The 15,952-nt window shown below is 44.4% G+C and overlaps 1 protein-coding gene across 5 annotated transcripts in view; it reads right to left on the bottom strand.

The window, feature by feature from the left end:
- The window catches only part of FGFR3 (fibroblast growth factor receptor 3), an 84,931-nt gene that overhangs the window by 36,322 nt on the left and 32,657 nt on the right, over positions 1-15,952 (bottom strand). For all 5 annotated transcript variants that reach the window (XM_059721481.1, XM_059721482.1, XM_059721483.1 and 2 more), the window contains one exon: positions 9,067-9,120. In XM_059721481.1, coding sequence (XP_059577464.1) covers positions 9,067-9,120 — 54 coding nt within the window. The remainder of the gene's footprint in view (positions 1-9,066; positions 9,121-15,952) is intronic.

Raw genomic sequence — 15,952 nt, 5'->3', positions numbered from 1 at the left:
CTAAAAAGCAATACATACACTTTTTTATTAATAAAAGTCATGGCCTATTTTTGACTAGCCAGGCAAACTTCTAGTAGAACAGTTACCCTTTGCCTTTGCTCTGAGCTGCCTTAAAGCACTCGACAAAAATGTGAATGTGTTTTCAACCTCATACTGTCCTTCTCACCCTGCAAAGTTTCAGAGCTTTCTGGCTGGCACTTCAAATACTGAATTTTAATTTCAAGCAAAACTTTTCATCGATATTGAACCCTGCGGGACCCACCTGAGGCCCGGCGCTGTATTTTCTTTTGTTTGGTTGTCTCCTAACCCCTTCCCAACACAGGCTGGGGAGTTAAGTAGGTTTAGCTCCTCATGTTTCTACTTGTTCCATGATAAACAAAACCAGGGCTGATCTTGCATCACAAAGCCCGAGCTCTCTTCTCTGTATCAGCACGTCAACGCGGAGAGCATGAAGTCATTTTTTCCTGACCTGAATGCTGCAGTTTATCTAGCCTGAGCTACACGAGCTTGCCTACAAATTCCTCAGGCCCTTGCATCAGCCAACATGCAAAAGCTATATTCAAATGAAAGAAGCAGGGACTGGATTAGCTAGTGAAGAGTCTGCAGTCATAGGTGTGGGATCCTCTTCTTCCTCCCTGCCACACTCCGGGGCCTTTGAAGGGTACAATGCCCTTCCTTTTCCTCCTAAAATCCCTGCAAGCCTAGCAAAGACCTGTCCTGTCCTTTCCGAGAGCTTTGTTGTGGCACCGAAATCTGGCACCTCCCCTGCTCAGCAGGGAGGATTCTGTCCAGAACTGACCCAGAGTCTAGGGAAGACAAGGTTCCTTGGATAAATATGATATCTTTTATTAGACCAACTCAAATAGTTGGAAAAATTCTTCTTTGCAAGCTTGCAAGAGTCTAGGGAAGGCTTTCTACCCCCTCTTCACCTCCACGTGCAATCAAGCTCTCAGGGCAAAACCCTAGCCCCACTGAAGTCAATGGGAATTTGCACCAACTTCAGTGGGACAAGGTTTTCATGCATCATACTCATAAACATGGAATATGGGATTTTCAAAGGAGCCTAAGGGATTTAGATACCCACATTTCTTAAGGGCAAACAGGAATGACCAACAGCCTCAGCTAAATGACAATTAGTGAAATTGTAAAGCAAAACTATTCCCACTTCCTTGGGTTTAAATCCAGAGTAATCCCACTGAAATTACTGGGGGAGGGGTGGGGCGGGGTTACAACTCTGAATTTATATCAAGTGATTTCACGAAATGAAATTTTCATCTACTCAGTGCATGGATTCAGAAAAGGGAAATGCCCGTAAAGAGAGAGCTCTCACTTAACAGCTGCATTTCTATGCTTTGGGCATAGTTTCATAGACTTGCTGATGGAAGTCCTAAAGGATTTTGCAAAGATGCTCAAGTCAGACAAGCAGCAGGGCCCAGCACGTGTTTTTAGCATCTACAGCCAAGGCTCCACTTTGCTGTAGCTGACCTGCCTTTGCTGGAAAGGTACCAGGCTATAGGAAACTGGGTGGAAGATACACAAATTAGGAAGGAGCATCTCTTTATTGCCTTACTGTTTGCACTCCCCTTTGATAATTTGTTTTAACACTTTATAAGCCAGACTGCAGGCCACCTGTGTTTAAAGAAGTTAGCAGCCTCTAAATAGTGTGTTGTTCATGAAAACTCAAGATTAAGGCCCTGATTTACTCTGACCTGGCAGCCCAAGACTCATCGACTTGGCTGGAAGTAGCTAATGCATGTCAAAGGTCAGAATCTAACCTTAATAAGCAAAACAAACCCTGAAGACATGGCCCTTTCTTCCCCAGGGAATCAAAGCTGTCTGTCTGTCCGTTACAATTGGGTTTGAGCACTTCTTGTTGCAGGTGGTACTAATAAAAGGGAAAAGCAGAAATCATACAGCTGTCTAGAATCTATGGTTTTGGTAAAACTGGATTGCAAGTGGCATGTTTGAATGCCACAAAACAACTGGGTAGGATGTAGTGTTTCGACTCGGGGCACCTACGAGTAGAAAGCCTTCTTTGGATCCCTAAGAACTGGGTTGACAAATCTTCTGGGTCTCACCGACACAGCAAAGCGGCCTGGCGTTCCACCCTTACCTTAACTCAGGTCAGTTGCAAGTCAAATTACACGAACTCAACTGAACTGAAACACACACTTTGTTTCGTCTATGTGGACATGACATGGTATTTCCTATTTTCATCTCGCAGCTACACAACTAGCCTGGTTAGAAGACATTTTCATAAGTAGGGACCTACCAAATTTACGATTACGTGGCTTTCACGGAAACTGAGAATTGCAAAGGTCCCCTGTGAAAAAGCAAGAACATGGCAGTGAGCCAGTGGGGGAAAATAGGTGCTGCAAACAGAAAAGTGTGGGAAGCTCTGGCCTCCTGGAGCATGGCAGGAAGGAGAGGGATGGAGGGGGTGGAGATCCACGGAGGGGCTCTGGAAGTCCCACTCCTCCCCAGAGATTGACAGATGGCCACCTGTCAATCTCCAGGGAGGGGTGGGACTTTCAGAGCCTCTCCTCCAGAGGTGCAGGGAGGGGGCTGCTGTGCTGCGGAAATGATGCCAGATGCCACACTAGGACTGCAAAAAACAAGGGCAGCCTCCATGATTTAGGTAGGTCCCTACTCATAAGAATAAAACAGCAGAGTCGCACATAAGAACCAATGGTAAATGCCAGGAAAGCTTGAGCAGTTTTAGATGGACCCTGGCATCATTAATCCTATGCCTTCTTGAATATCACTTTTCAGAACACTTACCTGTCTATATCTATGTAGCTAAAGGGTCCAGAAGCAAGATCTAAAATAGGACATGGGGCCTAAGCAAGGACTCTGGTCGCCTGTGAGTGCCTTAGTTCAAAACTGTGATGTAAAAACACCCTACTTGGCCACTGCCTACATCTCCTCTGGTGCCCTCTTGCTTCCTGGAAGCTCCAGAGTTCCTACTGCTGCAGTTCTGTGCATGCTCATATTGTCCAGGCTGGCACCTAGCACCTAAGTCCTACCAGGATCCAGACATGTTCCAGGTACATCTTTGGATGTGGTCTCTAATGGCGAGTCCCCATAAAGAAACCAACCCAGTGGGTGTGACTATTAGCATGTCTAGGTGCACACTGATAAGCCAAGCCCCTTGCAAAATGCACTTGTAGCTGTTGTATTTTTCTGGTTCTTTGTGAAAGGTCCTGAAGGTATGCCAAAGAAAGCCTCATGTTGGGTGAAGTGGAGAAGGGGAGGCTGGCGGAGGGGTTCAAAATGAGAAAGAACATGGCCGGGACAAGCAGCATGAAAGATTAATTTGGAAGCAGCCCATAGATTTAAGTGGCATGAGGTGGCCTCAGGAAGGCTAGAGAAGAGGACATTGCAAAAGTCAAGATGAGCGTGAATGGGGACCTGACCACATTTTCTGCCTGGCTCATGGAAAAAGGGCTCTCAGCAATGCTCTGGATGGAACAGAAGCAGCAAGATCCGGGCATGACCTGGTTGGGAGGGGCAAGAAAAATAGAATTAAAGTTGACACCCAACTTACAAAAACATGTCAAAGACATGGGCCCAGACATTTAGCTGCAACACTACTGGGTCCTGCCACATACAAGTCATCTTAGTGCTGTAACTGGACCCCGTGCGGAGTTTACAGGAGGTGCATGGATGGAGTCTATCGGGTACGCTGTGCTCAGGCTGCAAGCATATATATGCACAATGGTCCGGAGGTGAAATGGAATTGGCCAGCAATGCGCTGGCTGCAATTCTACTTAGGCTGCTGAATGGCTTTCCTCCAGGTGCTCAGAGCATATGTTTTTAGGTCACATATTTAAAAGCATCTCCTGAGGCCAACATTATCTTTTAGCTCAGCAGGCTACATTCATCCCTGTTTCACATGACCACTTAATTGGCAAATTCATAGCTACTGGAATTTGACAGCTAAAAGGCTTGACGTGCTCCATTCTTCAGTACACTAGTTAAACACGGCCTTATCCTACTGGGACTAGTATTGGTGAGGGGCTGAGAGTTGATTTTTTCACTTCTGTATCGGACACATCAAGGAGTCCTAGGGCTCCATCTTGGTCTCCCCCAAATGGGAGAGTTACGTTCCTTTCCCTTGCTGAAAGCTTTCCCCTTTGCTGTATGCCTTCATTACCCCACTGTACTGTTGCACAAATTTAAAGGAATGTTAACTAGGTGACAGGGGTAGAGTTCAGGAAAAGGCCAGACACTGGAAGAAATGGTCCTGATTTGTGCCCACTAAAGCATCTGAGCTAAAGAGCCTGGTGGTTGCTATTTTATTAAAGTATCCGTGTATAATAAATCCCATTTTATAGAGGCAGTGACACTCATCCAGGCACAGAGGTGTAATCAGATAGCTGCATTGTGCAGGTGCAGGGAGAGTTCAACCTTTGGCTTCATGCATCACAAAGCACCAGAGATGCGTGTTCGCTTCATGACGACGACTCAGCTCTGTGTCATGTTATACTTTATGTGGCCTGCACCCCCCTTCTCCCGCGTCTGCCGCCCAAGCCTTGCGGGAGCAGGGCAGGCTAAGGTTTGGGACTTTCTGAGCGGGGGGAGAATTAGCTTCAGTCGGATCAAAATTCACCAAGGTTCACATTTCAGGACAGCAGTCCAGGTCGCATCAATCATTGGTTACAAATATCTTCACTGAAGTGAATGGTAGTTTTGTCACTGGATAGCGGCAGGATTCAACCCTAAAAAATGTCAAGCCAGTAAGACTGCTACTAGGGGAGCGCTAGCAGGACTCGACACACAAGGATTAAATTAACTGCTCTATTCCATGCTGTAACATCCCTGCTTTTGAGTCATGTTCCACACAACTGAAAAGGCCTTGGAAATGCTGGAAATCCTGTGCTGAATCTCCAATCCTGTACAACCCAGAAACAAGTGGAACCAGGTTAGGTGGAAGAATAAGGGTACGTCTACACAGTCTAACACAGCACCTTGCAGATACCTATGCCAGCTTGGGTCCCAGAAGCAGTACAGCTGCATTACCACAATATTTCACACAGACTCATTATGTTGCCAAGTAACAGAGTAGTTATGAAGACTAACCCTGCACCACTGTGTCACTGTCCGAACAACGTGCATTATCACGAGTAGCTAACAAAACATTTATGCTTTCCGTATAACATGCACTCAGATCCCTTTAAAGGGAGAAAATACTGATAATTCCCCCCCCCCAAACATAAATTACAAACCCAAAAGTTCTTGGAATGCAACTGTTTCATCTTTACTAAAGTGAATTTTAAAACAAATTCTCTCTAATCATGGACAGCAATTCTGCATGCGCTGGTGTGAAAGAAATGAAACAGCAAATATCATTTAAATCCTTTTTGATTGACAAATACCCAGCCGGGTGATCTGTTTTATTTGTCAAAGACTCTTAGCACCCAGCTTCCTTGTATGACCAATTAAAAATGGGAGCCATACTTGGGATAATTAATGGAGCTGAGCACTCATTTAACAATTAGTAGCTGTCACAAAATTCTGCCTCAGACAGAATCAACTAATTGTGTAATTTTCCCAGCTGATGCTTCTCAGGACACAGCCAGATTTAATTGGAGATTACACTGGCTCTTTGAAGGTGCAGTGGCTAGCCAGCAGGGCCTCCGAACAAACAGATACAGTCAGGGAGCAGGAGGCTGACGGGAGAGTTTTGGTTTTGCTTTAGTGCTAGAAAGAAAGAATGAAAAACCCAACCAGCTGCAGATAACACTTGTGTTTCAATCACAAATCACAATTTGTAATATGGACACTTACAATTTGTAATATGGAGACAGCCAACCCATTTGAAATTACAGATTTTGTTTTGAAAGATTCCCCTGCCACCCTGCTGTGCAGAGAAGTTGCTTAAAGGAAATGAAAAGAGCAGGGAACTCCATGCACATGAATTGTCTGGGCTTTCGACAGGGGGTTTCTGTGCTTTGTATCTGTTTCCCCAAGGAGGGATTTTGTGCTGATAGGGAACTGCAGTGCTGCCAGCCCCACTCTTCCAGCCCCTAACATCTATGAATCTATACCCCTATGAATCTATACCCCAGCAGCCTTTCCTACCCAAGTGCAGGGGGGCTGGACCCGATGGTCTTGTAAGGTCTCTTCCAGCCTATGAATCTGTTTAGAAATCCTAAAGTCAGGCCCTAAGTGTTCACATGCTTAAAAATCATAACATCAAAACAGTTGCATTCAAGGTTTGTCGTTTCCAGGCCATCTTCTCAAGTTTTATTCTGTATCATTGGGTCCTAAAAACTTCTTAAAACAGAAGTAAACTGAGGTTATCATCACGTAGTCAACACCACCAGAAGCTGGGGCTTCAAGAAAAAAACCCCAAAACACCAAGTACTGTGAGACCTGTGATAAAACAGTGGACTGAAAACTAAGGGTCACAGTACTGTCTCTACTGTGGGGAGAATAATCCACAAGATGTGAACAAAATAAAAAGAGCCCAGAGGAGGGTAAAAACGACTGAGGTCTAGAAAACAGTGCATGAAGAAAGATTGGAAGAATTGGGATTTAGTCCAGAGAGGAGAAGCCTGAGAAGGGATCTGATAACAGTCCTCACAAAAAAAGGTTTACTGTAAACAGGACAGCAAACTCTGCCAATGGGAGAGGGCAAGAAGGAGCTAACTTAAATTTCAACAAGTGAGGTTTAGGTTGGACACTAGGAAGAACTTTCTAACAAGGAAAATGGTTAAACACTGGAAGACACTGTGGACTCTCCATCACAGCAAATTAGACAAATACTTGTCTGGGACAGTTTAGACAGAGGTGATCCTGCCTCGATCGAGGGGGTAGACTAGATGTCCCTTCCAGCCCTATGACTCTACTATATACTTCTGGGGGGCCTGGACCCTGTGGAAAAGCACAGGGTGAGGCTCCTAAACCCCATGGTTCCCCCTAGACATAGGTGGCTTTGAAAATGACACAGGAGCATTTATTTAGGTAGAAATGCTATACTTCTGCATTCCCCTTCTTCCCCTTCCCACAATCACCAAAGTGTCCCTGTGCCAGTAAAGACGTTAACAAATTGGCTCCCAATACTGAACAAAGGACCTGTCATGAGTAACTGGAGGGTCCAACCTATATCTGATGTGAAAAGCACTTTCAGATCCTCTCCAGCCACAAGACATTACTGCTTTCTGACTGGGCATGCTAATCAAACCGATCATTTTTTGACAGAGGAGAATCCAGGTTTTTATAGCAGGGCCTTTATGTGAAGCTAGTGGTTACCTTCCATGCTAAAAAAAGAAACCCTTCAAGTCAAGAAGCCCCAGAACGTAATCTATAAATACATGGGGCAAGCTGTGGGTTGTTTTCTTTTTAATTTAAGAAAAAGGTGTCCTTTTGTACTACAAACAGCCCATGTTTTGTGATACCTGTTGCTAAGAGAGGAAACCACTTACCATAAACCACATTAAAAAAGACCGCAAAGAATGATAAATTGTGCTAAATCAATGAGTTTCTCTATGCGAAGGACTAATCCAGACAACAGCTGATCATTTGCAATACTCACTGGTCTGAACTGGCCGCAAGGGTGCTGAGAACTTTTCAGGAGGTGATCGTTACTTTGGAGAATCAAGCCCTTAATTAGAGGCTATCAGAAAAACCACAAATTGCTGCTGATGGACTGGCTGGCACCATAACTCACAATTACTGTCCACCTTTCCCAAGTCACACGGCTACAAATTTATTACAGTGGGAGACCTGTTTTTAAAGAGTCCTGGATGTCTAATGCTGCGGGTAGAAGAAATTTTCCAGTCATGCTGAATTTCTGCCAATGTACATAGCTGATCTGGAGTTCAAATATAAGACATTTATTTATTAAAAACACACAGATGCAACCAGCTCGCTTTGCAGAAATGTAATGTGCATAATAAAACACAACGCTAACGCCTATGAAGCATGTAATGATTCTAATAAATGACACGGCACTTAACCTACCAAGTGCAAGGAGTAAAAGGAATTCGCTGCAACAGGGGCAGCAAGACAAGGCTCACGTTTTGCCCTGATTTCCGTAACAGCATAACAGGGTGAACATCACAAAGCAGGGTTGCTCATGGCACCAGCAAACCCAGTCTTTTGACTAGTCTCTAGGGAATGAGAGGTCTAGTCTCCTGCATCCCTCTGCTCCCCTGGCCAAGGTGAAGATCATGCATTAGAAGGGCTTTAAACACTACCCCCGACCTCCACAGGACCACATTCTCAGGAGCTGGAATATCTTGGTAGTTCAAAACAATGGTATAATTGGTTTGTCCAGAATTTAAAGAAAAGGCGAGGTTATAACCATAGCTCGTGATGCTAAGGTTATAAAATCAATTCCATCTAGATGGTTTGGAATGCAAATGTAAGGCCTTATTACAAATATACTGGACCTACCACTGCTGCCATGGAGGGAAGCAATACCTCCACCGCCACAGCCTAGGGACCGCTCTGCCCACTGGCAGCTTGCCCTCCCCTTGCTGCCGGCAGAGAGGCAGGTAAGACACGGGTGTACACAACATGGGGTTTTACTTCACCCTAAATTGAAGCAGTGTTTTTAAAAACCCACCATTTCAATTTAAGGCAAAGTAAACCCCCATTTCATCTACACATGCTCCATGATGTCTAGTCAACAAACTCAGGGAAGGGTTTTAATTTCAGTGCTAAATGGCATCCCCTTCATCTTTTTCATAAAGTTCAGGTGTGACCTCACAAACATTCAACTGATATTACTGGTATTTAGATCAATTTTCTAGATACCAAAGTACTTCAAAAAGGTAAGTCAGTAGCATGAACCCTGTTTTTCAGACAGGGAAACAGAGGCACAGAAATATTACATCACTTGTGCAAGGTCTCAGCAAGTCTACAGCAGAGCCACAGAGAGAATTCAGTCACTTGAGTCAAATAAACCACATTACATCAGGAGATTTGGAAATCTTCCATTTGGGATAATACTGTATTTCCTACATTTCATTCAACACACACAGACCCCTCCGTACCTTTCTGAGTGCAAATGGCTTCTTTAAAAGAAAGACTTTATATGCAAGAAGCAGCCATTACCTGTATCTTCAGACTCATCATCATCATCTTCATCATCGCCTGACGATGGAGAATCTTGAAAGGGAGGGAGAAAAAACATAAGTCAGTTGCTAGGCCATTGGTGTTTCCCCCATTCATTTCTGTGGTACTTTTGCACAGTCACAGTACCGCTAAAAGATCATGGGAAAGTAAGGCTGCATAAAGTCAACTGTGTTAGAACCAGCACAAAGCTGCTTTTCAAAAGGTAGCCTCTTTTTTTGCATCGAGTTGCACTCCAATGCACTTAACTGGCTATTTTTGGATACTATCAGTCACTTGTGTGAACAGGGATAAAGCATTCACAAGCAGAGGCTGCTGGCCCAAGAGGGAACCCATCACTTGTGGAGTGGGGGGGTGGAGGGATAAAAAAAGAAAACAAAACAAAAACCCACCCTTTCAAACCCTCCAAAGTACACATTTACAAAAATATGGAGGTCAGCTCAGGCTCCTATCAAAACTCAACCCTGATGCATCCCAGCAGTTTTCTGTAAGGATTTCATCCAAGATTAAAACGAGAGAGGTTTTTCTCATTCCCGCTGCTGTCAACTCTGCCACCCAAACAGCGGAGCTAGCAGCAGCCAGAGTTTTCTCAGTCTGGTGTTAGGGATGACTGGCAAATAAACAAGCTAACTATGAAGAGCTTTGAGGCTCTTGGCCTTATGCCCTTTTTTGCTCGTTTCCCCCCCCACTCATTTACAGTGTCTGAAGAAGGTTAACCTGTATTTTTTTTTCAAGAAGGATTCTGCATGGTTGCTGCGGACACCTAGATAGCGAGCTCTGGAGCACCGCAAGACTTTGGGGTCTGGTAAAGACTTAAGCAGGTGCTTAACATCCGGCACCAGACTTGTGAATGGTGCGTTAATTTAAGTGCCTGTGTTAAAGGGTTGAAGGGTCAAGGCCTAGGTTGAGTGCAGGGCTTTTGACCTAGTGCAATCACAGGAATGATTCAATTAGAGTGTTTTTCCCTTCTACCATCCTTCACACAGATTCTTCCCACTTATCCCCCAGAGCAGGATTTTCCAGTAACAATGCTGGAGAATAGGCAGGCAGGGAAAAGCCCCAGTCTGTCACTCCGCCTCCCCACTTAATTAGGCCTTAATTACAGGCAGGAGACTTCAATAAAGGAACTCCTTACCCAGTGCTGCTCTGCCTGACAGTGAAGCTTTCAGCGCTGGAGTATGGGTGGCTTGGCACAGTCACCAGGTGAGAGGGAAGGGCTGGGCAGAGCTTTCCTGCATGGTGATGAGCACTGCTCTGTCACAACACAGGGAACGGGCTTGTGGGGAGGCTACAGTGACAGCCAGGGGCTCCATTCAGGATAGACCCATTGGCCAAAACCTTTGCACAGAAGCACGTAACATAATACAGCAGCTGCCACTGCTACTACTACTATTACTACTACAGTCCAGATGACTTTGGACAGGTTGCATGTCATATGGAGCAGCTCCTTAGCTCTGATACTAGACACTACCAAGCCCCTAACAGAAGTGTTGCAGCACAATGGGGAGTCAGACTGGCTCACCAGATGGAGCCACTGCCCCCTGCTACCCCATAGCTCTGGGGCTTGTGCGGCACTGCTGTCCCCCTGGTCACGCAGGATGGCTGCATTGGAGCCGACCAATCTGCTCTGTGGTGACCAACAGGGCCATGTGGTCCAATCCCCTGCGGCTGCAGGTAGCTGTGTGTCCAGGTTCCCCAAAATCACCCCTTCAAACCCTCACCAACAACTACCAGGCACAAATCCACGAACACCATGAACCTCTTGCATACGGATAGATAAAAGTGGGGACGATGAGGGCACTGCCAGTACCCTTGCCACTGCAACCACAAGGACTTAACTGAATACCATACGTTCATACATTACCTAAGAGGTAAACCTGCTCTATAATGGAATAGCTTACTGAAAGGGAAGGATTCTTTTCAGATAATCAAATATTTCCTTTTGGCTGTTTTAAAGCTTTCGCCTTTTCATTAGGTCTCAAAAGCCAAAGGGGAGTTCCTAATTCACCACTTCTGTATCATCCCTTTAATTTAACACATTTCTGTTGTTGATGCCCTTTCTTGTTATCTTCTTTCTAAGCTACACAGTCTGACACGTTTAACATCTCTGGCTCCCTCTATACGTTACATGAATTAACCAGTTAATTGCAGTTACCTTGTGCAAATTACTTATGCTACATGTGCAAATTACTTATGTCATAAAAAGTTACAATCAGCTATAAAGTTCGACCTTGAAAATGTGTACTCACTTTATAGCTGGTTGCTATTTAGCTTTATTTTGCATGTGTAGCAGGATCTCCCCTGAGGCTGGGATTCCCCCAACTAAGGGGACTCTAGGTGGATCCACCTGGATCTGAGCAGTCATGGGGCCTGGATGTGATCTCTCAGCCCCAGGGATGCATGGAGCCCTGGGGCTGGGAGACTGCAGATGCTGCCAGCTTCCAGCCTCTGCAGCTACTGGAAAGCCCATCTCCCAGCTGTGGGAACTTGCTTCTTGCTAGGATTCGGCAAACCTACAATCATACCTCCTGTGCAGTAAGGCAGGAGGTCTGACTGTGTGGATCGTGCATTAGATCTCATTGTGCCTTTTTCTACACGTGTAGATGGAGCGTCTCATGCAGAAACTTTTCCAAACCTGTAGGAAATTTCCTGGACTCCTGGACTTTTTCTTTTTGGCTGTATCCTTTATGCAGAAGTGTATCTTCTGAGACCAAAACTGAACCCTATTTATCACAGACTGGGAACATACTGCTATCATATAACTGCATGATGATGTTATAATATAGTCGCTTTAACACTGTCTAGCATCTTGTTTACATTTTTGGAGTTGCCTGCAATGATGTCTCATGTCCCCTCTCCCCTCCCGCACTAACTACTCTGTAGAGCCCACCAAGCTTTGTATGAGTTAATGTTAATTTTTTAAACTGTAGTTAACATATGGTTTTCATAATCACCAGTAAGCATTAACAAAATGGCATGACACTATCTATGCAGCTACTCTTATATTTTGCTACAACTGTTTAAGAGTTGGCATTATACTCCACAAAGCAGGAAATTTTATGAATGTTCATTGTGAGGCCAGAAGTGTAATTCATCTGGGTTAGGTCAAGTCAGGTTGAACAGCCTTCATTCCAAGATGAACTCTTGCAAGTTTTCTATTGTTGCCTGTAGAGCTGAGCTTTATGATGTTAAAAAACAAACAAAAAAAAAGCTTCTCTGCAGAACCTGAAGAGAGTGTCAGAAATAGTCACCAGAAAAATGAATTAGGAACATGTTGCTGTAATGCACTAGGTTACTGGTACATCATGCCCTGCATCCTGTTTTTGGCCCAGATTCAGCAAAAGCATTTAAGCAGGCACGTCACTTAAAGCAGCACACGCTGAAATCTCATGGGATTTCCTGAGAGCTAAGCATCCATTTAAATGTTCTTGTTCGGCAGTATTTGCTATAGTTCCTGATGAAGGCAAAAGAACATAGCAAACTGTCTACCATAAAGAGAGTGGAAATGAGTAAAATCCTTCCTGATCCTGTGCCTTGAAGCATGATATTTGGTTACCCTTATTTTACCATATGGGATTGCAGTGATACGTACATACTTCAAAGTATACCAGAAACAGAACAAATTATGAATTCAATACTATATACTTGGACCAGAAGTGAGAGTGGATGCTGTTTTCTTCTCTTATCAGGACATGTGTTATCATTGAGAGGGGTGGAAATGAAATGGAACAGAACAAAACGCACACCAGCCTTATCTTGCTTTCTTAAAATGGTGAGTCTTTTTAGGAGTCACAGTGAGAAGCGGGGGTTTGGAATTAGGAGTCTAAACTCATATTTAGATATCTAAATAAGGTAACCTGGTTGTTTAAAAATGCTGAGTGTGGAAGTGAAGTCTGTGGGCACTCAGTATGTTTCTTTTTGTAAATCACAGAACTCAGGTAAGTACCTAGAGATGAACACAGTAGCTTAACTTTTAGGCGTTCTTGTTTTTTAAAAAAAGCCTTGGTCTTGGGTTGCTGTATGCTTTCTTTTGACAAAACCAACCTGCAGGACATGCCAGAGACCCGGGATCCTTTGCCATGAATCCATAACCCAACTGACCATGCAGCTCTGGGCATGAAAAGATTGCAGAACCTGAAGCCTCAGTGGCTGTGCCTGCACGAGATGCTCGTTACGCAGTAGCTCATTACTACTGTGCAGTAGCGTCACTGGGCACAAACCATGATGTGAACATACTGCGCAACAGTAACTAGCTACTGTGCAGTAAGCATCGCTAGGCCAGTGCTGGGATGCTACTGTGTAGTAACACTAGTTACTGCACAGTCAATTAGACTAGTACTTGGTTATGCAAGTACTAAATGACTACGGTAACAACTAAGTAGTAAGTAGCAAGCAAGATCAATTTTGAGGCAGCTCTAATTGTAAGTGTTCTGATGTTTAAGAGGCAGCCACATCTAGGACCACAAGTTTTAAGGACAAAAGTATAAGTTACATTAAATTCCATGAATAAATTACTGTATTCTTTAATTAAAGTTTCAGAATTTAGGTTAAAAAAAACAAACTTGCACTCTCTCCGATTTCCAGTGCTTCCCAATGCAAACATTGATTCTCACTTTCAGTGTCAAATGGAAACGTGGAAGCAGAATTAAGGGCTGGGAAATCAAAACCAGTTCAGATGTGAATTAACACCATGTTAGCTACTCTACACTCCACATAGTTGCTTGCATAGAGAAGCTATATAGTGTTTATTGAGTCCACTCTGGAAGTGGAGTAAGCCGTCCCATTTAGTGTCCACTAGCAGAAGTCAACTGGAATTTAATGCAGACTTACTGTAAAATTCACTTCTGTGCCTACTGATCACTAATATCTGCTGACAGACAAGACCTATGCTGCTTCCTGATTCTAGCACCATTTATTAAAGACTTAATTCTGTTTAGAAACTATTCTAAATTCCTTCCAGCCTCCCAATACAAAGGGTCTAGTTTTACCATGGGCAACTGGTGCCACTTGAGTCAAGGGGGGCACATGCCCCCCCCCTCCCAGCGGCCAGTCAGTGACTGGGGCAGGGGTGAGGTCCCCCATGGCCAATCTCGCCGACCGGGGGGAGGGGAGGGTCCCCCCGCAGCCGATCTCCCAGACCGGGAGTCCTCCTGTGGCCAACTGTGCCGACTGGGAAGTGCAAGTGGTGCTCCTGGAAATGCCAGTGGCGCTTCACCTGGCGCCCCCACTCCCTGGCCAGTGCTTGCAGGGGGGTGGGCACTGGCACTCCTGCCTGCCCCCCCGGCTCATTGCCTAAGCGGGGAACGCTGCCTGTCAGGGGGTGCACCAGCACTCTCAGGGGGTGCACATGCACCCCCTATGCATCCCCACTGGTTTTATCTAGACAGTGTAAATCCTGGGCGACTAGTTTGTTACTTCAGATTTCCATCAGTGTTACTCAGAGAACTGTGGTCCCAAATCTCACTCAATATTTATTTAGATATTGAAGTAATTATAATCATTCACTGATGTTCCCTTTAAGATGTGGGAATGTAAACCGCACGTCTCCAATTACAGCTCTGCTTAGAGTCCACCACTGAGCAATCAATAATAATTATCAAGACATGTAAGTGAATATAACAGGCGCCACTAACATCACACAACGCAGGAGCTTCAAAGTTGAAAACAGTGTTGCTGACAGCTAAAGCTGGAACCCCCCCACGATCAGCACTTTGGTGGTAACGACAGTAGACTAATAGAATCAAAGATGCCTAATACTGTCAGAACGCAGGTTCAGGTTACCCTCTTGTTCTCAAGCAGTTATTAGCTATTATTAGCCAAGAGGAGAAAAAAAAAGGGGGCTTAAACTTTAAAAAAGCAGGGGATTATCAGCCTTTCCACTATTACAAACAATTTCTCACTTTACCAACTTTTTGCTCTGGCAGCTGGTTCGCTTTGAGTGTGTAACCAGCTGCCCTTCGCTGCCTTTGTGCTGCCCCCTGGTCTCCGAAGTATTTTAATGTCACTTTTGAAAAAGAAGATACAAACATTCCTAACAATCTGCAGTTCCTTGGATATTTTCCCCATCCCCAATAATCACTCCTCTTTCAAGGAAGCTTTTCAAGAGGCAAATACTTCTGTAACTATTTAATTGATATGACCTTGAAATGTTCACAGCCATTTCCAATGAGGTTCAATTAAAAACAGATGGTTGTCAAGACTTGCAGAAAATCAACAAAAAAAAAAAAAGGGGGGGGGGTGGGAATTCATTTTTTATTGTTAAGCCACTTTGGTTTTATCTTTGGTCTGATATTACATTTCTGCTGAGGCAGACCCCATACGGTGGGGTGAATGTCTTGGGCATGCAGTTGGGTTCTTATCAGTAGAGGGTTTCTGGGAGGAATTATGTACAGTAAAAGCTTAGGGACAATTTTTTTTAAGTGGTTGCTTAAATTTCTGGAGCATCCACTTGGAGATTATCCAGGGTCTTAGTTTTGTGATATGCTTTACATTCAACTCCAAAAGAGATTAATGGAAAATATGCCTAGAACCATACATTTAAAAAAAAAAATGTATGTGATATTTCTGCCATTTTAGACTTTAATCTATTTAATTGGCATTCTTAGCCAATGACAACTTTGATGTTTATCTACCCCACCTGTCCAGTGGTACTATAATAATGGGCATTCTTAGTTAAGTAAGGACTTAGGAATTAATAAGCAAGAATCATTTGGCCCCTTGGAGCAGCGTGTGCCTGTTCAGCCCTCTTTGTCCTCACCATGTGAGAGAAGGTTGAGCAAACGGCAGTAGCAGCTTTTATCGATCCAGGTTTGTTTGAAAGTTTTGTTCTGTTTCAATTCAGGCTGGTAGGTGAGGCACCAGATTCCAG

The sequence above is a fragment of the Alligator mississippiensis genome, chromosome 2 (assembly GCF_030867095.1).
Source record: "Alligator mississippiensis isolate rAllMis1 chromosome 2, rAllMis1, whole genome shotgun sequence".
In the NCBI taxonomy this organism is placed as follows: Eukaryota; Metazoa; Chordata; order Crocodylia; family Alligatoridae; genus Alligator; species Alligator mississippiensis.
This window is presented reverse-complemented; position numbering and strand designations above follow the sequence as displayed.